At 42.8% G+C, this 25,638-nt stretch overlaps 1 protein-coding gene across 5 annotated transcripts in view; it reads left to right on the forward strand.

Moving 5' to 3' along the window:
- SEMA5B (semaphorin 5B) overlaps positions 1 to 25,638 on the forward strand; it is a 197,427-nt gene that overhangs the window by 63,784 nt on the left and 108,005 nt on the right. For all 5 annotated transcript variants that reach the window (XM_027885113.1, XM_027885112.1, XM_027885115.1 and 2 more), the window contains one exon: positions 13,306 to 13,405. In XM_027885113.1, the coding sequence (XP_027740914.1) occupies positions 13,306 to 13,405 (100 nt within the window). The remainder of the gene's footprint in view (positions 1 to 13,305; positions 13,406 to 25,638) is intronic.

Here is a 25,638-nt window from a genome sequence, read left to right on the forward strand (position 1 = left end):
TTCTCAGCACTTGTTTCCTTGTGATTGTTCATGATAGTTTAATCTTATGTTGTCTGCTGCAAGGCTCAGCTGGAAAATACACAGGAATAAAATTAAAGGCACCTTTTTTCCACTGCACGTATCTTTTAAGATCTGTGGAAGAGGACTCACACATCCAAAACCACATCTCAGTTCATAATCTAATTTACCTTAAAGCTATGCCCTGTTCTGATGCCAGCACATGCAGGTTTAGGCTGCAAAGGGGAGAAATAGGGGAATCTACATTTTATGTAGATTTTATGTGCTGTTCCAGATTGCTCTGAGGATGTCTCTGCTTAACAAGGAGGCTCATGGGCTTTCTGTGGGTCCCCAAATGTGTTGTGTCATGGATCACAACCTGATACGCAATGGGAATGTGTAAAGATTGAAAGAATGACCCCAGCAGCCCTGCTGATGCTCCTGCTGCCAGGGGAAAAGGATTATGTTACATCAGCAATTTTCAGTGGATGGACCATAATAATAATAAGGCCCCTGACCATTCAGTCATACAGGATGCATTAATTTACTGCCAGAATGAAAAGGTTAACAAAACAGTTTATGTTACAAAGGGGTTGAATAGCTTCTTTTTCACAGCCTTGCTAGCCAGGCTTCCCATCACCAGACAAGTGGGATGCCATAACATGTTTTGTGTTGTCTAATCTTCAGTTCCCACCTTGCTTGTGCTCAGTCTCTTTTTGTTGTACTTTACCCCTAGATGAGGATGTTCTTAACATCAGTTGACTGGATAATATCCCTGTTGTGGAAAAATCCAAGCAAAACTTCTTTCTGTTTATCTTTTCCTTTATTTCCTGAGAAGTTACATATTTTCTATGTCATGCTTATTGTATCTCATTCACACTAGTGAACCATCTCTTTGAATTGGTATCTCTTTTTGTTGCTATGAGAGTGGTAAGAAAGACAGAGGACAATACAGGCCCTACTCATTTAAGGAGAAAGGAGTCTACATGTGCAAAATGCTTTTGCTTTAGCTGTGTTCAGACAAAATGCCTGTTTCTTTACAGAGTTCATTCTCCAAACCACCTGCTGGTACTTGTGACCTAGAGAAAATGGTCTAGACAAGGCGTAGGACATAAATTCTGGGTCTAAATATACTTTACATTCTAAAGATAAAGTTTGCACTGCCAGGAGAGATGCAGGCTGGGAAGGGGCCATAAGCTGAATGGTTTATCCTAGCAGCCTGCATAGAGACTGGGAGGGACAGGTTAGGAATTTCGTGCTTGCAAACACTGTCCTATGTTTTTGCACAGTACCAAACTAACACAACGGTGCCCCAATTTCCCTGGGGCTTATAAATGATGCTCATTGTACAATACACCAACAATAATAATGTACCCAGTTTGGGCTTTTCATAATTAGATTGTTCTACTTTGTGCTTATAGGAAATCCAGTTAAAGTTTGATTTCCCTTGTTAGATCAATAAGAAAATGATCTTCTACTTCCCAGGAGGCTGTTTCTGGTGTTTTATTACCTGTTTCACTGTGAGTGGGTAGCTACACTAAGGGTCTTGCATGCTTGTTTGTTTTCCAGTGAGTTGAGAAATTAGTGAAACAAGACAAGTATTTCCTTAGTGCATCCTTTTTTGTTTATACATGCATGAACACATGCATCCAAGTCCCATTTCACAAAACAGTTTGTCATCCTGGCACAGATTCCCTGTGGACCACTCTGGTAAGCTGAACACCAGAGAAATCTTTTCTAGGTCTTGTCAATCATGTTTATCTTTCTCATATTTTCCATATGCATCTTATAAACAATAGATTGATCCCTCCATTTGCAACTGGGCGATGCCTGTGTCATACTTGTCCTGGTTACTTGTTGTACAGCTCTTTCTTGGACAGAAAGCATCTTTGCTATTCATTAAAGACATTTGGAGTCCCTTTGTAACATGCCTCTTGGGAAAGCCAGAAACATCTTCCACACCAATACTATGTAAGGTTTGTTATTTCGAGAGCCAGAGCCACGAGTGACATGTATAGATGTCTGTAATGGCTGCAGAGTGCTTGGTTTCAGCTTGTTTACCAAGGAAATGCTTAAGAGTTTGCAAACTCATCTGTGTTTCATGAATCATTTGGACGTTCACAACTTCACTACAAAGGAGTTGTAGACATGTTTCCACTTGCAGTTTCTACCATTATTTATTTCTCATTAGTTGTATCCATTAAATCACTATGCTCAGGAAAAATTATCATAGACTTCCCAGGTTTTTCTCTGTTCTGTCTCCCAGGGCTTTCTCCCCTGGGTCATGGCAGTTAGGGTAAGCTGGAAGAACATCATTTCGTCCTTGCTTTAATAATTACAGCCTGTCTTCATCTATAAAAACACTTCAACTGATCCCATGCTGAGGAAGAGCAGAGAGGTGGACTTGGTTAAATAGCTTATATCTCCGATCTTCTCAGGACTGCAAAGCTCAGCTTTGCAGACTGTATCTTCATGGCTGGTGTGAGTTCTCAATGTGTGGCATTTGATCCATTGTCTAATCCTCAATCTCTCCTAGATGCAGACAAGTTTCTCTGCCTGTTGCCTCAGGTTTTCAAAATGAATTAGTTTGGAAGTGTTTAAATCTGGGGTTTTTACTTCAAACTGTCTGTAATTATTACCCCCTACCTGAAAAATGTGATTCAGATGACTATAATGTAGGTTGCTATATATTTTCTCGATATTTTATTTCTTTAAAAAACATTTTATTGAAACGTGGCCAGCTTCAAATACTGAAACCTGTGGGGAGCAGCTAAGTGTTCGCTTGTTGTATTGAGAGCAAAAGCTGCTTTAACTTTGTGGGCTGAAGGATAATGAGGTATGATTTATTTTTTCAGAAGGACCCCACACCCCCACTAATGTTGAATTGGTCACTAATACATTATTCCCTTTACTGTATATTGACGGGGGAAAAAAAGCACATTAGCATTCATCAACTCCAAAGGCCAGCTGGGAAAGCCTCTTAGGAAATTCTGGTAAAGATTTACACTTTCCTTGAGCAAGTAAGATCTTGACAATCCAAACCAAAATTTTAGTTAATGAAGGATGAAGATTGTGGGGTGAAGTATTAGAAGTGTATCTGGCTAAGCATCAAAGGGAAGGCAAAATATACTGTAGAAGAGTTGTCTTCTAGCTCACAGCCTTGATGCCCTTGAATGTCCAGACAGGGAGTCCAAATGTTAACTAGTGATGGGCTGTTGACTGGAAACTGGTGGAATCCTGTGGGTCCTTTAGAATACTTAACCTTCAGTGCATTTCAGTACGGATTTTATATCCATTAAGCATGCCTTGTGGCAATTTTCTTTTTAATCTTGAAAAATAGAACTGTGGCAAATGAAGCTGATATGTTCTTCTTTAGATTTTAGATTTTTTTGGAAAATTATGACGGATAAAGCCATAAATATACAGTGGTTAGGGAAGTAATTTTCTCTCAGGCAAAACTTCTGAAAATTACACCCTACAGCTCTCAATATATTTTTCATTCCATAATAATAATTATAACAGTAATGATGCTAGTTCTTTGACACTTTCTCATTAATGGTGTCCAAGGCACTTCACAAATAATTGCAATGAGATTTGATTGAAAAAATTATTCAGTATGCTGTGTCTTGGGGCCTCAAGAAGAAAAGGGAGTTTGGAAGAGTGCCCTTCTTTCACGAAATGCTTTAGATGGAATAAATCATGACAAGCAGGGGAGAAAGGAAGACTTTGCAGTGAAGCTTCAGGAAGCAAAGTGATCAGGTAAATCATATATTGGAGTGAGGGAAGGTAAAAGTTTAAAGAGGTACAACAGCTCAAGAGAAAGAGCAGCCTCTGACCATGAATGGTGGTGTTGATGACAGGAGGGCATCTTCAGCAGCGTGACCAAGTGAGTTTGACTCCCAGTGTGGAAGAACAGGTGCTCCAGTGTATTATGTGTGGACCAAGGCCATGAAAAACTCATGTCACCAGCAGAGTAGCTTATTAATATTTCCTAGAGGTACTGCAGGAGTAACTGGGGCTAACAGCAGTTGCTAACAGCAGCGTGTGTGTGCTCCTGTCTTTGGCACCAGGGTTGGATCTGGGACACAGAAATGGGCAGCCTTTTTTTCAGGTCCCAGGCACACACCAGAGAAAGGAAACAGGGTGGAAGGTAAAGCAAAGTGTTCATCTTCTTCTGTGGTTCGGTTGCAAACAAAGATGTGCCTTACGGAGACCTTATTCTCAGTTTTAAAGTTTACTTTGTATAGCTCCCTAACTGAACAAGCTTGTGTGCTGGTGGTACAGCAGGCCTCATTTATTTAGCACATCTGCTTCTGATGAGTGTTAATATATCACATGCTCCTGAAACCTTCAATTCAAGGGTGTCATTATGCTTTGATAAAGTTCACTTTATACCAGCAATCTCATAAGACATATTCTTGTTTAATCATGCGGGGTTCACTCTGGAAGGCTACGAACAGTCTGAGCTCAGTCAAGCACTGAAGCCAAGTACTTACATTGAAGTGGGATTGTGTACTTGAAACCAAGAGTATGCTAATGTGCTGGGCTAGGCCACAGTCAAAGTGCACAGCACTGGAACATCAATTCTGTAAATGGAAACCCTACCATATAATTTTGTTTTCAAAGTGCTATACTGTCAGAACACTGATAGGTCCAGCTGGACAAATTGTTTCTTCTAACATGGCTAACTCAAGTGGTTAAGTAATCCAACATGTTCTTTGGCTTAGTATAGGATTAGCTGGATGAAAGTCTGTGATCTGCAATACACAGTAGACTGGGTTAAAGGTTTTTATGATAATTTCTAGCTTTGGGAGGTGCAGATAAAATCCTCAAGAAACTCTTCCTTTGGCTTAAAGAGCTCTGACTTCATAGATCATCCATCCTTTCCTTTTTATAATATTGGGTGATCCATACAATGTATTTCAGTGGAAGTGCTTGAGTTGCAAAATTCAGATTTGCATTTTATACATGGGGATTGCACAGTTTTACTGCAAGCCAGTAAAAGAGGTGGAGGCCATTGACAAAATGTAGTTTCTGATAATTCTTTACTACTATTAGCTGGTGTCCAATTTAGAAATACTGATCCTTATGACAACATCTTCATTTCAAAACACTTTCAGGAATTTACAGCCTCTGCTCTGATTCATTTATTGCTGTAACTGACTCATGGTGGGACCTTTGTCCTCAAAAGCCTGGCAGTTAAACATCACAAACTGTGCATTTGACTGGGCATCTTCAGTTCAGTCTCTGGAGAGCCAGCAAAGAGGATCACCTTGTTCTCCAGATGTTCATCACAATCAGAAAAGTCTGCTTCCATGGCAGATCTGGCTACCTGCAGGTGAAATTCAAGGAGAGTTTAGCCCTGCTTTCTCTGCCCTCTCCTGCCTTCTTATTAGTGAAAATGGTTGTCCTTGATCTTGTATCACCTCTGCTGGCACAAGTGGCTGATGTGAACATGTAACTGTAAGGAAGTGAAAAAAAATTTGCCTCCAGATGTGGAGGAGTCAGACTGAAGGATCCTTGAATGATGACAAAGAAGTGTTGTGTTTTTTTTTTTTTTTCCCATCAGACTGCAGTGGTGGTAGGAGCCAGGATGCTGCTTGCTTTCCTGTCTGAAAAGAGGGATTATGCTGATCAGAATGTCATAGGAAACTGCAAGTGATGCATGAGCACTCACTTTATCTTTCTCAGGGAGGGAGATTGCCTGACAGCTGCAGGGCTTGTCTCAGTAAACAATGGATCACAATACTTAAACATTTCAAAGTCCTTAAGAGAACAAGAAATCTCTGGGTTTGCTAGCACTGAGATTGTATGTGGCATCAGTTAGCCAAGTTTCACAAGGTGTGATGGGACCATGCAGTGCTGTGTGGGGCAGCAGGCAAGGTTGATAAGGAGAGGGAGGCAGTGTAAGGGTGGTGTTTGCCCCAGCTGACAGACTGCTCAGGAAAGCCAAATCCATTCTTTCCATAAAGTCCTGGGCTATGTAGACACACACCTTTGGTCCTGTAAATCTCAGGCAAGGCAAATGGACACACTTATTTCTCATGGACGTGCATCCATTACCAACACCCCCAGCACTGTGCCATCCCTTCTTGTTTTTCATTGGCCATTGACAGTGAGGACCTGCAATGGTATATATGGACTTACCATCCCTGTAAGTTATTTAAAAGAAGAGTAGATGTGGTCCTTACGGACATGGCTTAGTGGTGGACTTGGCAGTGCTGGCTTAACAATTGGAGTCAATGATCTTAGAGGTCTTTTCCAGCCTAAATGGTTCTATGTTATCTGGGGTTTGAGGTCTTGTGGGGGTCTGAGCAATAGGAGCCATGCTGAAGAGGGAAGAACCTCTCTCATGTTACAGGACTTCTTTCCCAATCCCCAGCCTGAGGCCTGGGGATTCACCAAGTGGAGAGTCTTCTGGCTCCTGGAAGTCTTCCAGCTCACTACCTAGGGCAGGTCTCGATCGAGCTTCTGGATGCCCTTCACCATGAGCAAATAGGAACTCAGATGAAACTGAGAATGGACTGAGACTGACCTCTCTGATGGAGCAGAACTGCTGAATACTGTAGAAATGTGCAAATTGGGAATGTGAATTGCAGTCCTTCAATACCCTTCCTTGAGGTGGCCCCAGAACAACTTATCAGCACATTGTCCCATACTGGAAATAAACACTAGTTATGCTTGTTATCTGGTGTTTTCTTTATCCGGGATTGAATCCCTGGGTTCTTCCTCCTATATTGGTGTGTTTTGCCAGCTGGTCCATATTAATAATAAAAAAGTAAATAAACAAGCAGATATAAATCGTTCTTTTGTAAAAATTGGCTTTGGACTAAGTTCTTTTTTCTCCACATTGAAACAATTTAGCAACAATTGTTTTGAAGAAATGATTAAAATGTAGGAAACGAAGTCAAAATGCTTGGTATGCAATAGCCATACTTAGTGTCTCCTGTACATCGTGTGCATTACAGATAACTAGACCTTGATGCACCAGCCAGTATCCCTAAACCCACCGAATAATTGGAAGTACTGAGACTCTCAATAGTTTCATGATTTGCCCAAGACAGAGGACTATTGGGCTCTTGGGGCCTTGCCTGCATCTCCAGATGTCGTTTCTCTCTTGAGATGGAAGAGGAGCTGTAAACAGTAAGGGGAGAGGCACAAAATTGTGTAGGTTTGATGCATCTTTAAGTGCTTACAATGTTGATTGTGATTCCTGTGTCTCTGTGGAGGTATGACCTGAGTCTTTGTTTTGGGGCTTTTTTCCCCCTTTGGTATGGTAAAAAACGGAACTTTTTCTTCTGTCTTGTTCTATTCCTGAGTAGCTGAGGGATAGGATTATTCCTTCTTATTCTTTCTTTATCCAGTCTTTTCCTATCCACATATCCTTGGACAGTTCGGAGAGGGACTTCAGCAACTTGCTCCTTGGATCTCATGGAAAGGGAATGGCTTGCTGTAAGCTGCTATCACAGTGACCTGCAGGCCACTTGTGGTTTAGCTCATTGTTCTCTCATCAGAGAAAGAGTTTTGTGGTTGGTCAAGACAGGAAAAATTGTTTGAGTGGGTGGCAAATGAGGTAGAAATGTGGGTTTGGGTGAGCAGGAAATGAGGTAGAAATTTGGGTAGAAGGTGAAGACTGCTTGAGAAAAGAAAGTGGGAGTGCGAAGAGAGGTGAATGTGAGGACAGAAGGGTAAACTGAATGACACCATAAAAATGAGACATCTGGAAGAACATCTGAGCTGGGTTTGGATGTTGAGGGGAGAGAGAAGGAAACTGCTGGTTTGGCCCATTTTGTAGAAGGGCATGTACTCTGTCAGCAGTCTTCCAAGTCCTCATAGCTGTGAGTGGAGATCAGAGATTTAGGAAGACAGTGAAGTTCGAAATTGCAGCAGTTGGGATGAGGACATATTTAATGTGCAATTAAAGATTTCAACAGATCAGGTTAAAAGAAAGAGAGAATACCAGTAATGAGGTGGAGGTGGTGATGGGAAGACAAGACAGCAGGGTGATACGTATGTGTAGGAGGACTTCTGGGGTAAAGCCAGATTGAGCTTTTTGGCCTCATAAGTAAAGTTGAGTTCTGAGTGATGACACATTTGTTTGCTCAGCTCTGCCTGTGCAGCAAAAGATTTCTCCCTCCCCTGATAAATTTGCTAAATTGTGGAGTGGCTTTGCTTTGTGGAGGCTACTTTTACAACTCAGCATGGGGTGGGAGTGAAAGTTAATGTCCAAAGTCTATTGCACTAATCTATGGGGTGACCTACAACAGAGAGAGAAAATTTAAAATGAAGCTGATACTAAAATGTGATTCATTGTCATTCCAATAAAGATAATGCTGTAATTTCACTTTAACGTCTATGAATTCTTGGAAGTGTCCACACTTGCAGTATTTGAGAAGACAGGTGGTAGCATGCATGGGTGGGTAGTCATTGCCTTCTGAGCTTTGGTTACAGCCTTGTTTGCATTGTCTCTGATGGGTTCTGGTCAGTGGCTCACACAGAATGGAAACTGTGACCTCACTCTTAGCAAGCAACTGTCTACTTCATGAAAAATGCTCTGAATACTGAGGATAACTGGAGCAGAGGATGGTCTGAGATGGTAGGTCTGATTCTGAGAAGGGGACATTTCATCACCTACGCCAAGGAGACATCCTGAGGCCTTACCTTACATTACAAAGTTATTTGCATCTGTTGGTCATGGTTGGAATCCAATACTGAGAATCCTTCAGGCTGGTGGGTGGTCTGAAAAAAACATAAGTGTCTGAGTACTGGAGTATCTGCCAACCACTATACATAATTTGTGCTGGGCTGGGGCTGAAGCAAACCAAAAGGGGAGGAGATTGAACAAGTTATAGAAGTCATGGCTGTCATCTGGGCCTCACCAGGAGTGCTGAAATACTCACACACAGTAATTAAGCATGCCATGAATTAGTAAGCTAAGAGAACTTAGAAGAGACCATGCTGAGGCAGTAAGGAAGCACTTAATGAGTGGTCAAGTTAACACTGCACAAAAGTGGGTCTGAATATCTGCACAGCATGTATTTATTTATTTATTTATTGCCCTTGAATCAGCCTATTTTACAGGACCTTTACGTAAGGTATGGGGTTCAGGTTGTCTTTTCTGGAATTGGGACCCTATGAATCTTCCTTCATGTTTAACTTCCCTATCTTCTTCCTTAAGGTCTTTTTGAAGCTTTTCTCTGCAATCCTAGGATAGAAGCATAGTTAAATAGGAGCATTTTACACAAAAATCCTTGGTCCTGTTCAGTTTAGTTTCTTTTGCTTCGGACTGGGAAATCCATGCTGAGAATTATTTTGCAAGAGCTGTTCCTGAATAGCACAGTGGGTAGCTGTACTCAGTGCACCTAGCAATGGCTTGGCAATTCCAAGGCATGGGCATTTAACCTCTCAGCTCTTGTGTGATGTGTGCTGGACGCACAAAGCTGTTGCAGCCTGCTCAGGATGGGAGTGACAATTGGGCTTGAGTGAGATGAAGCAGTAAATGCTGCCCTTCAGACAGGGAAGCCTCAACTCAGTGTTTACATATTTCTTTCCTCCAAAACACACAGAGTAAGGGTGAGGTGGGGAGCACTCGATTTTGAGGAGATGAAGGCTCAAGTATTGCCAGGTTTACCACATCTTTAGAAGCTGATCCAAATCCCATCAAGCTCAGTGGAAAACCTCCAATGATTTGAAGGGTGTCTGGATCAGGCCCTTAAGCCCAGCTCCTGCAATTTGGCACCCTGTTCTTTGTGCAACTGAGTAATCCTCATCCCAGTCCTGTACTCTCAGGAAGTCAGAGCACAGCAATGTGCTAGCAGGCTGCAGGGGCCACCCTCTGAAATAGCAGAAGGCCTCCTTTCACCTTCTCTTAGGCACGCAGAATAGCCTGAACACAGCTATGTCTCCAGACTTACATTTCCCGTGAAGCTTTGTCTTCTTTGCAGCTGGATACCTGAACCACCTGGAGCTGTGGAGGGACTTGCAAGGCTTTAGACGTTCTGAATCAATATCTGGAGATGGTTTTGGAAACTGTTAAACTTTTGTTCATTGCTTCTTGTGTGGAGGAAGGGAGAGTGCGGATCTTTAACCCCCTGGAAGTGATTAGAGATGAAAAGCACAAAGGAGGCCTTGATGGTCATTTTGCCCCTAAGCCATGTGGTTCCTACCTTTCCGGCTCCTGCTGCTGACATGCAAAGCCAGAGCCTTGGTTTTTAATTTTTCATACTGTTTTTAAACAGATACTTTTGCAAATGTAAACATGCCCCAGCACTGAAGGTTTCCAGCCAAATTAAAGAGTCAACACTGGAAAAATCAGCCTTCAGAGGAAGGTCAAATACAAGCAATCTCTGGAGTTCATTGGGTCCATATGTGTAAACTTCAGTTAATACGGGATAGACCCAGGGAAGCACTTACCTTACAGAACTGAGCTAGTTTCAGAGTGAAAGGCTGAAAATGTCCTTAGGGATGCATGTGGTCTGAACAGTAGACCTGAATGTGTTGAATGCAAAAAGAACCCATGTTCTGACTCTTGGTTGCAGTTCCATTCCCTCTTAACAGAAGGAAAGAAAGTTGGGAAGGAAAATGTGCCATTTGGCATTAATTCTGACAACTTGCATTTATACATTCTTATCTGGGACCACGCTGGGTTTAATAATCTCCAACTACATGCCTATAAAAGCTTAATTTTGCTATGAGGATGCATGCTTTTCAGCCTTTAATTTAATAACTGGGAAGGGTTTCTTTATAAGTTGTACCACCTGCAGTAGTAATAGAAATCAAGACACTGCCTGTTATTTCTTGGGCTTGATTGACATTTGAACCGACTTGGAAAGATTCAAGCTAACTACTGCCTTTAATTTGTTAAAAAATTATTTTTACCTGTAGTTTGTCAGAGCTTGCCATTAAAAGGAAAAACTGATGAGTGTACCTCTCTGAAGTAAGGGGCTTTTGCTTAGAGCAGCAGATGAAGACATATTCTTCCTGCCACTGCACTGTAATAGTAGGTTAGTTAGTAGGAGAGAGTTGGTAGAAGAGGAGGTAAAATGACAAGAGAAATTATGGCCTAAAAGCAGGATCCTTAAAAGGTATCATCATTATATAGCAATCCCCTAATCCCACCCCCGTCAGCCAGCAGAAATGCCAGAAGATCTGCAGCACATGTCAGCCAGCTAACCTGCCTGAAAGGTGTTATTGTTGCTGGTTCTGCTGCTTGGCTCAGAAATGTCTCTGCAGCTAAAGAGCTACAGGAAAAGAAGTCAGAGCCCCATTAGTTAGGAGAATGCCAGAGGTGAAACTGCGGTGCCTCCCTGGTGCTAGTACATCATTAAGGGTCCCAGAGGAGTGTAGGAGGTGGAGATGCTTGAAGGTTAGACGGGCTGAGTTATTCCTTAACTCATGCCTTTTCATTGAAGAGCAGAGGAGGTACACGTGTTGTGTGTGGCTATGCGGTGTGACAGGAATGCTGAGAAGGGTTGGAAGCCTTCAGCTCCCAGCAACGGAGTTTTTAGATTTTGAGGATGGAGGTCCCGCTGTTGGAGAGATCCTGGCAGCGTTCCAGTTCAGCAGGGCATGGAACCAGGCTTGATAGTGTCCAGCTCTACGGTGAGGGACCCCAGGAGCCGCTATGGAACGTGGTGGTGCTCAGGACAGAGGCAGAACAAGATCCTGCTTTGGAAAGAGAGGCAAACCATGTAGAGTGTAGGGACTTTATATATATGTTTTCTTAAGGTTTTGATAACTTAAGGGCTTGATTAAATTTCATCTATTCGTGGAGGGAGAAAGGACTTGAAATCGCCTAATATCCCTACGTCAAAGGTTTTATACCATTGCACGTCTGTAATTCCATAAACATGCCAAGACAACAAAGGCCTTAATGAGATTCCTCATCAGCATTGTCTTCTCACCCCTGTGGAAAGGGAAACCAATGCCTACAACAAAGCGTTCAAACCTGACTGCCTTCAGTGAGACTACTCAATTTATCAGTGGGGATATAAAATGACAGTGGAGCATGTTTTTTCAGAGCTCTTTTGAACTGGTCTGAACTATATCATTATTGTTATGAGTCATCAGGTCATTGGCCTGTGTATTGGTATCTTCTTGTCATGAGGCCAGAAGATATTACCTTTCATGTTGAGCCGCCTGGATCCAGTCCTTGAGTGAGGCAGAGTTACTTGTCAGCAGGTCACAGAGGAATATACTGATTTGGTCTCAATTGTACCTTGCTCCAAGATATTCGGTATCCTCCATGTTATTCAGCTATAGTAGTTAACAGTTCTCAATAGAAGTCCTCACAGTAGAGCTAGATGACTTTCTGAAAGATGCGTTTAAATCTATTCCCAGTTATTTTATGCTGTAAAGGTGTAAGGTAAGAGGAAATTCTGTGATCTGTAATACATGCAAGGTCAAAGTTGGTTGTGGTATTGAAAGGTGGGATCCTGTGAATGCCCTAGCATCATGTCTGAGTACCCTAAAAACAGTAATTCACCTTTTTCTTTTAAGAACTGTGGTTTTTATTACAACAGGTCTACCTGTCCTAGATCTCTCAGTTGATGCTGTGTTAATAGATTAGCTTCTAGAAGAGTTTTGCCTCTGTGAGCAAAGCATAAGCAAATCTTTTGCTTTCCATTCAACCTGTGTGATTGCAGTTTGGGCAATTGCCTAGATTGGCAAATTCGAGCTAGTTGATACAGCCAGCCTCAAGCTTGTGCAATCACTCAGCCACAATGATGCTGTGATGACACCCCACCATCTAAAAATGAAGGAATGATTTAACTGATACGGATCTGAGATGTTAGGTGAAGTGAAACCTAGAAGAGAATTTGAAGACCTGAAAGAGAAGGTAAAACCTTTCACTGGAGCAGCCGGGTCCTACGTGCAGATCACCTGTTGGTTCTGCAGAAGGCCTTACCTTCTGCTTCTGGTGGGCAGCAGTTTCCCTTTGATTAGCACAGAGGAAATGGCTATGGAGGTGTTTTGGCAGGTAGCCTTGTCCCATTACACCCCTTAATCCTCACACTGAAGATGTTTCCTCGGTTTTAACAGAAGTAAAATTGAGCTGCTGCTGTCTCTGAAACCAATGCTGACACTCCATTTTGGATGTGAAAATAAGTGCTGAGACGGCCTTGTGTTTATGTGAGGGGGTTTTGCACATTCTGCTGAGAATCATAATGAATAGAAGCCCTTTAAAGAGGTTATTAATTAGCCTTCCCTGACAGATGACTCGGTAGGAAATCCATTAGCGGATGTCCGGGTGAACTCACTGCTTTTGGAGCAGCTTTATTATTTTCTGTTTTCTCATTTTCGTTGCAGATCTGAAGCCCTGGGTGTCAAATTTCACCTATCCAGGTGTGCATGACTTTTCTCAGCTTGCACTGGATGCCAACAGGAACCAGCTCATTGTGGGAGCAAGGTAAAGATAATCTTTTAATTAGTCTAGGCTGGCTGCTCAAGCTCTTTCCCTTCAGGTTGTAGCTTCAGAGGAGAGTGTGTTTCCAGCTTATGTGGCCAGTTTCCTCCTCAAAAAGAAAGCTATAATTTATGTAGAGAGATTGAGATGTCTAGTATAATTGCAAAGAAGAGAAAATTACTGGAATTAAAAAAAAAAAAAAGGCAATCAAAACGACGGGTTAATGAAGCAGAATGCTGGCATCTCACTCAGTATTGTGAATGTTAGAAGAGCTACAGTAAATCATTCTGCATCATACTTCTGCCAGCACAGAATTTGACATCATGGTTTATTTGCTGAGGCCAGACTTTCCCTCAGAACCAGGTTCGTCTATGCACCTTTGTATAAGTCATAGTGGCAATGTGAATGGTTGCTTTCTTCTCTCTTAGAATTCACTTCAGAACCTGTTTGCTTCATCTGGCTGATACAGTCAGATCCTCAATCAACACATTTTCGTGCAACTCTGTTCTTCTGGCCCATTGTATATAATTAGCATATATTTTCCTTTATTTTTAAACATTGTTTTTATTTAGGATGCCATAGGAGGGAGGTGGAAACACAGGAGATGAGCATAGGCAATCTCTTGCAAATTTAGAGCTGCATTTGTAATGGGAAAAAGAGCTGTGCTTCAGTGAAATAATATACGTCAGGAGTTGTTGAATCATGGGCCCCAATAGCAACTATTTTTTATTGCATAAAAAACAGATAAGACAAGCCAAAAAAAGAAAAAGACCAAGCATGGTCTAACAAATCAGTTTAGGTATAACATTTAGAATCTGATAACACTGTAGTAGCAGTCTCTACTATTAATGAAAATGGAGGAAGAGACAGCTTTCTTCCCAGGATATTCAGCAGTAGAGGACAGGGATGCAAGAAGCAGAGGCAGAAGAACTCATGGTACAAACAAGAGAAAAGAGCAAGACTTGTAGCAGAAGAAGAGTCTTTTGCTTCACAGAAACAACTGAAGTGTGATTTAATATACATATTCTGTGTGTATTTGTGCAGTAAATAATAACACTTACCTTCCTGTAGCTGTTAAAATTGCCAGAGGCCCTCCAACTTTTCATACAGAAACATTTTACTTTTCAAGCTGCGTCTTTACTTGTGCTGGGATCTTTAACCAGAGAGTATTAATATTTATTACTTCAGAATGTCATTGCTTTGGGGATGGCTGTGAACAGTGCCTTCTACCAGGCATTGCACAAACACAGGCACGGTGCTCCGAGGAATTTATGCTTTACATTATTTGGCTGCACGGCAGGTTTCTCCCCACGCAGATGCTGCTAACGTTGACACGCTTCACCCCTGCTCAAACCCCAGCAACACATCCTGGAGGGACTCTCTACCTCCCCAAGAGTTTGTACAAGTGTGGTTAGACAGGAGGCTACGATGTCATTATAAATAGGGAAATGACAGCAAGTTTGGCTTCCTGCTGGAAGTACAATATATTGCAGTGTATTGCCTCATGAGGAAGCAGTGACAAGTATTTATGGAATTTGCTTGGAAAAGTCAGTTTTCATGAAGCACCCACCTGACTGGGAGACTGAAAGTTTCAGTGGTGCCACACTACTGTGCTGAGCGGTTCTGGATACAGTTAAGGAAGTTGTAATTTCCCAGGTTGGGGTTTTTTGGGGGTTGTATGCAGGCTTGGTGTGGGGAAAGGGAGGAGTGCTAATCCTTTTCCCCTTCACCACCTCATTTCTCCCCTGTGTGAGGTGACAGGGAGAGATACTTGAAAAGGGGGAGTAGAAGGGGTCCTCAGTGCTGCACAGCTCTGGGTGCGCTGGGCTCCTGGAGCTGTGCCTGAGAGATGGGAAGGGGAAGTAAAGCCTTTTCTGTTCCCTCCTTCCCTGATAAATCCACACCTTGTTCTGGACTATTTTTAGGGGTGATTTTTTGAGTCATTAGTTGCTCGTGCACCATCTGCTTGAATTTGCAAATGAAACAATACCTCAAAGAGATAGAAGCTGTCTCTATCCATCTCTGCAGGGTGTAATTTATGAAACCTAAATTTAAATGTTAACCACGTTTAAATGTGCTGCTGTAGATCATATTAGTAGTAACACCAGCTATTCTGGGGTTATGGAAGGAGTTTGGGATCAGGGTGGCGTTTATAAGTACTCCCACTTCTCAATTTCCTGGTTAACATCATTGTCTTAGATGATAGCGTTATAAATTATTTCAGACTACTTCTTTCTGTCTCTATTTAAAAGCAGTATGACCTCACCGCAGCATCTCTGTGGCTTAGTTCGTCCTGTGTTTCAAAGCTTCACAGCAAATACTTCCTAGAAGAAAAAAGATCCCGAGGCTCACAAGGGTTTTTGGTTTCAGGAATTGGACACAGCGTGACTGAAACTGTAAGAGGTATTGAGGGCATGCCATGCAGGCAGGGAGCTGGAATAACACGAGCCTCAGATTTTTAAGCTTTATCCTTATCTGAGAGCCCTCCCCAAATGACTGGTGCTGTCTGAGAGTAAACCAGAGGAGTTTGATAACTTCACTGCACCAAACACCTGCCAAGTCAAAATCCCAGAAACAAAAGAATTAGTTTCAAAAGCCCACCATGGTTTCTAAGCAACGTATTTACTTGTCACATCATTTGTAAAATCCAAACGCTTGCAAGTAAGGATATGAATAGTTTAGAACATTGTAAATCTACACTACCCATATTATGAGTCACATTTCATTAAGTATAAAACCACACATTTCAAATTTCATAACCTTCATTTTGACTCACAGTTTGCATGTTTTGTTTTTGTTTTGGATATAGAGTTAGTATTTTAATGTACTGTTTTTCTTCTGTGAATGAGTGCTTGTTTTGAAATACTTGCTGCTTTTTTCAGCTCTTGAGCACAAGGGATCACTATTTGAGCTTATTTTAATTGGAGGAAAAACAATTTTCTAGACCTCATTATTACTGAGAAAAAAATTAAAAATATGATCACAATGGTTTCACTTATATGATGGAGAAGAAGTTCTCTGCTCTCTCACCTGTGCTGTAGGCAGGGTGCCCAGGCCCCGGGGAGGGTGGACTTTGTAGAAAAGGGATATAGTGTAGCTGTGACATCCCACCTCCTTGAGAAGCCTCACTCCTCGAGGCTATCTCATTGCTGGCTGGGCAGAGACAGGAGCCAGTAAAGAAGTGATGATATGAAAGACCCTGCTTGGAGTCAGGCCAAAAATCATGCTTCACAAGAGCTCCCTGTCGAGGACAACATAAAAGGTTTAACGGAGGATGGTTGAGACACCGTGTGACAATCTGGCACAACAGCAAGCTGAAGGGAAACAGCTTGGACAACAGGAGGATGGTACCCAAACAAATGACTGCACAGAGAGTGGCTGGGAAGCCATAAGGGAAACATTTGACTTCTCCCAGAAGGAAACTGCAGGGGTGTCAGCTCGGGGCAGCAGCCTGCTGGGGCTGCGGATGTGAGAGGCATGGCTATGAGGGTTGGCCATTCACAGCGAGTGAAGGTGTTACTGTAGAAAACCAGCCAGAAAGCATTGCGACCAGAAGTCCTCGCAGTTCTGCCTGCCAAGAGGGCTGTCAGCTCCATCAGGAGATGGGAAAGGATCATCCTCATGGCTGTCGCATGGGGAGCTGCAGCTGAGGAGCCCTTGTCACAACTGGCTGTTACCAAGAAGAGCCCAGAGGTAGAGGGTAGAGAGCAAAGGCTGCATGAGGGAACTCAGAACCGGCAAGTAAAGTGCATGTCATCCTGGAATGCCAGACTTCCCTGCAATAAATGTAAAACTACTAAGCTGCTGGTGATGCAAGTCTTGGTGCTTTGACAGGGGTGATTTTCATACTTGGTTTAGAGCTGATCTGAATGTGCTTGTTACTGCCAAGTAGATGAAAGAAAGGAGATACCATAGAATCACAGAAAGACTTTGGTTGGAAGGGATCTTAAAGATCATCTCGTTCCAGCTCTCCAACCTTAGGCAGGGATGCCACCTTCTAGATCAAGTTACTCAGGGCCCCATTCAACCTGGTCTTGAACTCTTCCAGGAATGGGGCATCATTATGATTAGTTTGGGGTGAAGGGAAGGTGCTGTGTGAACTTCCAAGGATTATTTTAGGGGGAGCACAGCCTGGGCACACCCCTTCCTGACAATTATGCTCCTGGCTGTATAAGCACTAAAAAAGCTTTGAATCATGCAGGCTTAGGAGCTGAAGGCTGAATGGAATGACTGATATCCCAACAGAGTTCCTTCAAGTTGCAGCTTGCAGAAATATGGCAGATTGTAAATATGCTCTAGGACCCTCAACCAGCAGGTTTGGCACCCTGAGCTTATTGAAAGTCTCCGGTGTATGATAGATTAATCTGTCAGACACCAGGTTACATGCAGATTTCTGGCTGAACATAGCCTGATTCCTGCCTGCTTGGCAGAAAGCTCCAGAGCACTGCAGTAAAACGTCAAAACCTGTGCTGGTTGGAAAATATCACTCTTACCCTTGGCACCTTCAATCCTGTCCAGATCTGGACTGCCAGTAAACCTGAAGAGAATAAGTCTTTGCAGATTATGTTGGGTAGGCAAAAAGCATTTTGCAAAACAGGAAATTCAGTGGTAGCAGTCGGGTCAGAGTTGATCCTCAGATCCACAGACTGTGATGTCTGCCAGCAGTATTTTGTGTTGCCAAATGATCAGGACCCCTCAACAACATTTATTCTCACAGGGCTTCGGTGAGACCAGAAAGGACTAATAATTCCATGCCATAGATGGGAACCCAAGGCCCAAGGGGATTAAGAACTAGCCTGCCCTATGAAAATGCTGTGATGTTGAGTCACGTGAGTTTATCGTAGATCTGAAAGGTAGTACAGACTGTGCCTAACACAGCTACTCCTGCAGTGAGACTACACTTTCTGAAGATGCCAGTCAAGGTCTGCACAACCTCAGAGATCTCTGCACTTGACTAAGATGAACATAGCCGAAGTTCTTCTGTGAACTCAGAAGACCCATGGGAGAGGTGTGATATGGACCCTCTACTGTTGTATTTCCACCTGGTAGTTTAATCACTCATTGTCAGCTTTTTTTCTCCTAAAAGGATGCAAGTTTAAAAATGGTCATGAAAGTCTGTGAATCATGCACTTACACTGGGACAGTGGGGCTTCAGCAGGGCTGAAGGCAAGTCTTGTATAGCATGGAGAGATTAAAATGAAAACAACTTAACACTGGGCACAGCCACGTGGGCATAGCCAACAGTTACATAGTCCGCAGGCTTGTCCCATTAACAGCCAGGAGTGATGTGCCATTTGTCCCTGCTAATGTCTGACTCCAGCATTTGTCTAAATACTTTCTGAGACATATTGACTGAGCCGTTTCCGATGGCTTGCGTTACTACCACACCATCTTACGCCAGCTTTACCCCCTACTAGGTCACATTTGGCTGAGAAATTACCTTGCCAGTTGAGGTATTAATGAGAACGTGAGCAAGCAAAGAGCATGATAATGTTTTTGATTATATCTAGATCATAGGTGGGCAGCTGAAAGCACTGCTGCAGAGAAATGTAGAAAAACAAATACCTTCCTTTCTCACTGTGATTTTTTTTCCTACCAGACAAAAGAATGCTCTAATTACAGTTGCATCCTTGTATTGTGGACTGTAGAAGGGTAAATAACATGGTGATGTGAGGGGGAGGTGGAGGGGAGCAAAATCAGTCCCTGAAATTAACAGAAACTTTGAAAGGGCTATTAATGTTTTTTAAAGAAATTGCCTGACCTGCATGGTAAAGAATATGGTGAAGGTGAGAAAGCTGTGATTAGACACTGCAGCTCGTTAAATCCATAATTGGGAATGAACAGTTTTTCACACAGGGAACAAAAATGTGATTTAAAGTGCAGGTGTTAACCTCTCTGGTTGAGTCTGAGATAGTTCAGAGGGAGATTTTCCTCTCTGATAGTGTGCTAGGTGAGGTGAGCTCAGCCCTTTTATAAGTGTAGAGCAGTGAGGCCCCACTGGGGTGTCTATTTTTCACCTATCGGGTTTGCTTTCCTCTGCTGGTCTGCCAGCAGTCTGAATTTGCCATACCTCAAATCTTTGCTGTCCCTGACTTATACCCCTTGGGGAGGAGGGGAAAAGGATAGGAAAGGATGAAGGACAATTTTTGTAATTATGGGATTCTGGAAAGTTCAAAGCCTGATCCAAATTTTGTTCGAAATGTAATTTTTTTTCCTTAGTTAAAATTTGTGCATTTTCTCAAGCAAAGAACATGGATTTTAGTTAAGTCAGAATAAATAAATCAAATAAAATGCTATGCTGCACCAATGTCTGGTTGTTGGGATGGACCAATGTGCAGGAGAAGTTACAGCTGTAGGATGGCAAAGGGGTAGTTTTGCACCAGGTGTTGTACACAGAGAGGAGGGTGAGGCAATGGCAGTTGCTGGTCTGTCATCTTTGCTGGCAGAGAAAACAGTTGGTCCTTCAAATCATCTACAAGGCAGTACCATCCACCTCCCTGCAAATGACCTCAGTGGTGTGAGAGTCTGAGCACTTGTGCCCCTCCCCAGAGGAAGCAGGCTTTTGGCTGACTCACAGCCAGTGCTGTGTGAAAGGCAATCTTGGTGCAGCACAGGCTGATAGGAAGCATCCTTACACAGAGAATTGCAGGCCTGACTAGAAAAATATCTCATATTCCACATAAAATGAAAATCAGTGATACCCTATCATGAAAGCAGCCACCCATGAGAGGCTCACTTGCTTTAGTAACACACTGAGAATAATTAAGTTTGAAGATTGTATTTCTGAGAGTGGGGTGGGTGCAAACACAAGGTCAGGATACTTTGGCAAAAGCCTTGGAGACTTGGACCTAATGTGTTTTACAGCGCCACAGAATGGGGCTGCAGAGCAGTTTTCCTCTGCATTACTGAAAATACTTTCTCTTGCTCTGGTTAAGGTGGTGATATGTCAGTTTTATATGGCAGGGCTCACCACAGTGACTTGCATATCACTTTATATCCAGATGTTTAGGTGCTAAGCCTACTGTTCTGTGCCACTGCAAAGGTATAAAAACCCAGCAAAGAGAAGGGGTTGTTTGGCAATAACTTAATATTACCAGCCAACTCTATCAGTATTTACATACAAGTCGTGTTGAACTCATCCAGAGTTTGAGGAAAGCCTGACAGAACTGAGCAGGTTTATCAGCCTAAGTAGGCAGGTGGGGAGGCTGCCAGGGAAGATCTGAACAATAATCAGTGCATCAGAAGAAGAGGAATTTTACCTCGTGACTTACTGAAAGCACAACTGAAAGTGATGGGCAAATAGGAGATCAAAGACCCCTGTGTGGCTTGGGGCCATATGAAGGTGCTTAAGTGCTCTGTGACTCTGCCAGCTGGATGAGAGAGGAAGAGAGGAGCTGTCAGCCACATGTCTCAAGAGACTTGAGGTGGCATGTGGGATAATATGTGATGGTCTGAGAGATGGAATCACTCTTCTAGGAAAATAAGAACAAACCCACACGTGAATTTTGTAAATTTGGCTCAGTTTTCATCTCTGAGGTTTTCAACAAACTCATCTAGTGAATCAGGAGAAGGAAATGTAACAAAATAAAAAGGAAACTTATCCTCATTTTATAAATATATTCAAACAATATTACAAAAGAAATCCCAATCCCCATTCTCAGAAGTGTATACACATGGCTGTGCTCCAGAAAACAGCTGGGTCAAGGTGTCTCAGGAGCATAGCAAATACTGTCAACCCCCAAAGATGTGGAGTCGTACTGGAGTGAGGCTTTGCCTCTCCTACCCTGGGGAAGGAGAAGGGCCGGAGACAGCAGAGCCAGCTTGCTGCTCCCTTTGCAAACTGGGGGAAGAGGGGACAAGGCTGTCAATCCAAGGGCTGATCCCCTTCCTTCTTCTTCCTTCCACGGCAGAATCATTTTGCCTAGATTTCTGCATATTGGGGTCACCCAAGTGTGCCTCAGCTTTGCTGTTGTCCTGCCTGTTCTGCAGCTGGAAGTGTCTGCCTCTTTTGACTCTTTCTAGAGTTGACCCTGTATATACAGCGTCGAGCCTGAGCAGTTCTGTGCCATGCACCCTGTGCCATTAAAGCTGATGGTAGTTCTCCTCTGGAGACTGGAATATAGAGGATTTGATTTTCATCCTTGTTTCCACCGAGAAGTACTAAATGGGCCTCAGTGGCAACCTAGAATCAGTAGCTGAGCCCGTGGCTTAATTTGGAAGCTGTTTAATCGGAATGATATGCTGCCTGCATAAGGAGCCTCTTCTAAGACTGCTTCTCTAACTCTGGCTGAATTTATCACCGAGAAATGTTGCATTGGGAAAAGCAATTGCTCATGCAGCAACTGCATCATATTACTGTCTGCCATTTAGTATGGTTCTCTGCTGTACATTTATTGATTTTTAAGGAAGAATGATGTATTGGACAAGTTTTTCTTCAATAGAAACAAAATTACTGGTGAATAAGAATCCAGTTTGTAGGGGAGATGCTTGTTCTCCACCTTTTCTCCGGCACATGTGTGCCAGGTGCTTCAAATGAGTCACTGAAGTAACATTTGCAAATGGATCATCACATCACACCCTGGACCAGGCATGCAATTAACTCCTTCTGAGAGCAAAGGCCAGAATCATCCTTCAGGAGCTGGGTTTCTTGGTATGGTTGGCTAGTTCAGAAATGTGGATAACCATCTGCAAAGTTCAGCCACAGCTGGACCTGCGTAGAGGCACTGTGCGTTAATCTAGCATGAGATTCAGTAGCCAAGAGCCCTGGGGTCTGATCTCGATTCCATCACTGACTTGCTGTGTTCTGTGGAGAAGGTCATTTAACCTTTTTCTGGCTCATTTTCTCCATTAGTATAAGGGGGGAATGATACTAACCAGCTCCTAGGAAGTTGTGAAGCGTGACTAAGCTGTGTTTGTCATGTAGTGTGGAAGTACAAAGTATATCTAAGGCCTCCAGAAGCAAAGATAGGAAGAGCTGACAGAAGTTTCTGGCTCCTAGCCTGAGGCTCAGCCCCAGCATGTGTCTTCCAGGAGTGCCAGAAGGGAGCATCAGGTTTGTCATATGTGTAATTCTGTGTTTTGTTTCATATCACCCGAAGGACCTTGTTCTGTTAATTATTTTTCTGTGACGGTTGTGAGTCCCTCTTGCAGACCTGGCCCCTGATTGCAGCACAATCCTACCCTGAGGAGGGGAAGTGGAGAGGGAGGTACAGATCTCTTCTCCCTGGGATTTAGTGACAGGAAGCACGGGAAGGGTTTGAAGTATGCCAGGGAAGGTTCTGACTGGACTCTAGGAGGCCTTTCTTTACCGAGAAAGTGGTCAAACACTGGAACAGGCTTCCTAGAGGGTTGGCAATGCCCCAAGCCTGTGGGTGTTTAAGGGGCATTTAGACAATGCCCTTGACAACAAGCTTTTAACTTTGGTCAGACCTGAATAGTCAGGTAGTTGAACCAGATGATCCTTGTAGGTTCCACACAATTAAAATAGTCTATTTTATTTTATTCTGTGAACACAGGGAAACTCCTTCCAGAGCACCATGAGCCTACTTGAGGCTCCAGTACCTCACCCAGGCTGTGTTGGATGCCTGTTTCAGTGCAATAACAGTCCCTAACAGGGAGAGCAGCTCTTCAGTCAGTTCTCTTCAACTTTCCCTATCCTGGTTTTGGCTGGAATAGAGTTAATTTTCTTCTTAGTTGCTGGTACAGGGCTTTGTTTTGGATTCAGCATGAGAATAATGTCAATAACACACTGATGTTTTAGTTGTTGCTAAGTAGTGCCTACACTAAGTCAAGGACTTTTCAGTTTCCCATGCCCTGGCAGCAATCAGATGCACAAGAAACCAGTAGGGAGTGTGGCCAGGACAGCTGACCCAAACTGGCCAGAGGGAGATTCCATACCATAGAACGTCATGCTTGAGTGTATAAACTGGGGGCAGTTGGGCAGGAGCAGCTGGTGACTGTTTGGGGATGGGCTGGGCATTGGTCAGGGGGAGTGAGCAATTGTATTGTGCAACACTTGTGTTTCTTGGGCTTTGTTCCTCTTTCTCTTTTTCCTGTTATTATTTTTGTTATTATTACAACGATAACAACAGCAATCATAATAATTTACTTTATTTCAATTATTAAATCATACTTAGTCCATGGGTTTTACCTTTTTCCAATTCTCCTTCCCATCCTATTAGGGAGAGCGGGGAGTGGACAAGTGGCTGCATTGTTGGTCTGTGTGTGTCTCTAAGCCCTGAGAGGTTCTGGTGGTGGTCAGAATGGGTGCTCATGTGGCTCCCAGTTTGCTAGCAGGGGTTGTTCTGAAGCAGAGAGATGTTATCTTACCTTCTTGGTGTGTGAGGAGTTAGGAAATGTGAACAAACCTCACTCATTTAAATAGAAAAAATAATTGAAGGTAGGGTGGCCTTTACGTGATCAGTCCATTGGCTGCAGGCATGTTCCTCCTGATCTACCACAGCAGAACTGAAAAGATTGCTCTCTCTTAATTAGAAGAAAGCACCTTTTAATCAGCCAGCACTGTGCTGACAGATGCAGTGCCTGAAAAGAGGTATGGAAAAAGAGGCCTGAGGAAGTTACTGAAGCATATTGCAACCCTTATAATTTCAGAACTCTTAAGAGGAAGGGTCTCTGCTATTATTCAAGCACTCTTGTTATGTGACTTCCCAAAGGAAAGGCTTAATTTGTCTTTTATCTCTGTTGTTCAGTGGCATCATAGCCAAAGTACTTTGCCTTCATTGTAAATTGATTCAAGGCCAGGCAATGTGTGAACAAGTGCATAGGCACCATGTTACAAAGGTCACCCAGTGTGCTCTTGGCTACATGAAATAAACACTTAATAAGCAGCTTTGACTTGGGAATGTCATGGCAAGCAGATTTAAGTGCATATATTCTTCCACACCCTTTCTTGAAACACATCTCAGCTGCTCTCCTGCTGTTCTGGTACGTATGCTATGTGGTACCAGGCACAGTGAGCACTTAATCATTTTACGAGCAGCCAAATACAAATTACTAAGCCAATTAGCAAATACTTTAATTTACAGGAGTTATGCTGCAGCTTGGCTTTGTTCATATAGACATGACCATACTGGGCCCAGTTCAAGAAAGTAATTCAATATCTACCCAGGAGTGTAAATGACACTTCAGCAGAGGTTTATACGCTGTGCCCCAGCTTTGGGGTGAGTTATTCTCCTAACCAGGGCATAGATTAATGGACCAGGAGATCAGCTCCTGATTGTGCTGCAGATATGCTCTGTGATGTTGGCTGAATTGCTCAATCTTTGCTTTAAATTTAAATGAGAATGATGTAGCTTTTTCACTCTTTTGTATATATTTAGATGTCAAATTCTTCAAGACTAGGTTGAAGGTCTTTACAACAGCTAAATTCATATATCTGAGCTGGGGAATAATATCCCTCTGCAATCAGAGGTGGCAGAGAAAGGATCTGCCCTCAGGTTGTTTAAACAGGCATCGACTGTGAATCAGTCTCCAGAGGAAACACCATCAACCTCCTCTGTGTCTTAATGCAACAAAACCACTGTCTTGGCTGAGACTTTATTACTGTTTAACATGGGCTTATTTGGGAGTGCACTAATGTCCGTGAATAATAAGGTTAGTAGTAATAATAATTAGCAGCTTGAGGCATAATGCCGTTTGTCCCAGAGTACTCAGAGGATTGTAGTCACTTGCTCTGGAGATGGCTGAAATGCAATCAACTGGGATGAAACAAAGCTTGTGTTTAATACTGTGGAGTGAAGCTGTGTGACCTTTTAGGACAGAAATTAAGAACGTTGTCCTATCCCTCCAAGTTTGTGCACCAGCTTTTTCTGCAGAAGAAGGAGGATATTAGAATAGCTGGTTGCACCAGGCAATTGCTTTCTGGCCTAGTCCAGATGGGTTTAATTTCGAAGTGAAAGGAATTAGCCAACGTTCACTTGCAAGACAAAACGGTTGGAAAAAAAAAAGGCAGAAAAAAAGATCAAGAAGGCACCTCATCCATTTATGCAGAGATCTCAGTGTTCTCATATATTTCTTAATCATACTCTTTCAGTTGCTCTAAATTATAGTTCAGCAAGGTATTAAACAGACATAACTTCAAACACAAGCAGAAGAAAAGGACACAAATGGGGCAATTCTAGGTACAATAAACCATGCCTGTCATTCAGAGACCTTGCTCATTCTTGGACTGAAATTGCTGTTAAAACGCAATTCATAAAAATGGCACTGTCTGATTC

Source organism: Empidonax traillii, unplaced genomic scaffold (genome assembly GCF_003031625.1).
Source record: "Empidonax traillii isolate 1590-97213 ecotype Southwest subspecies unplaced genomic scaffold, ASM303162v1 scaffold161:size1573837, whole genome shotgun sequence".
Classification (NCBI taxonomy): domain Eukaryota; kingdom Metazoa; phylum Chordata; class Aves; order Passeriformes; family Tyrannidae; genus Empidonax; species Empidonax traillii.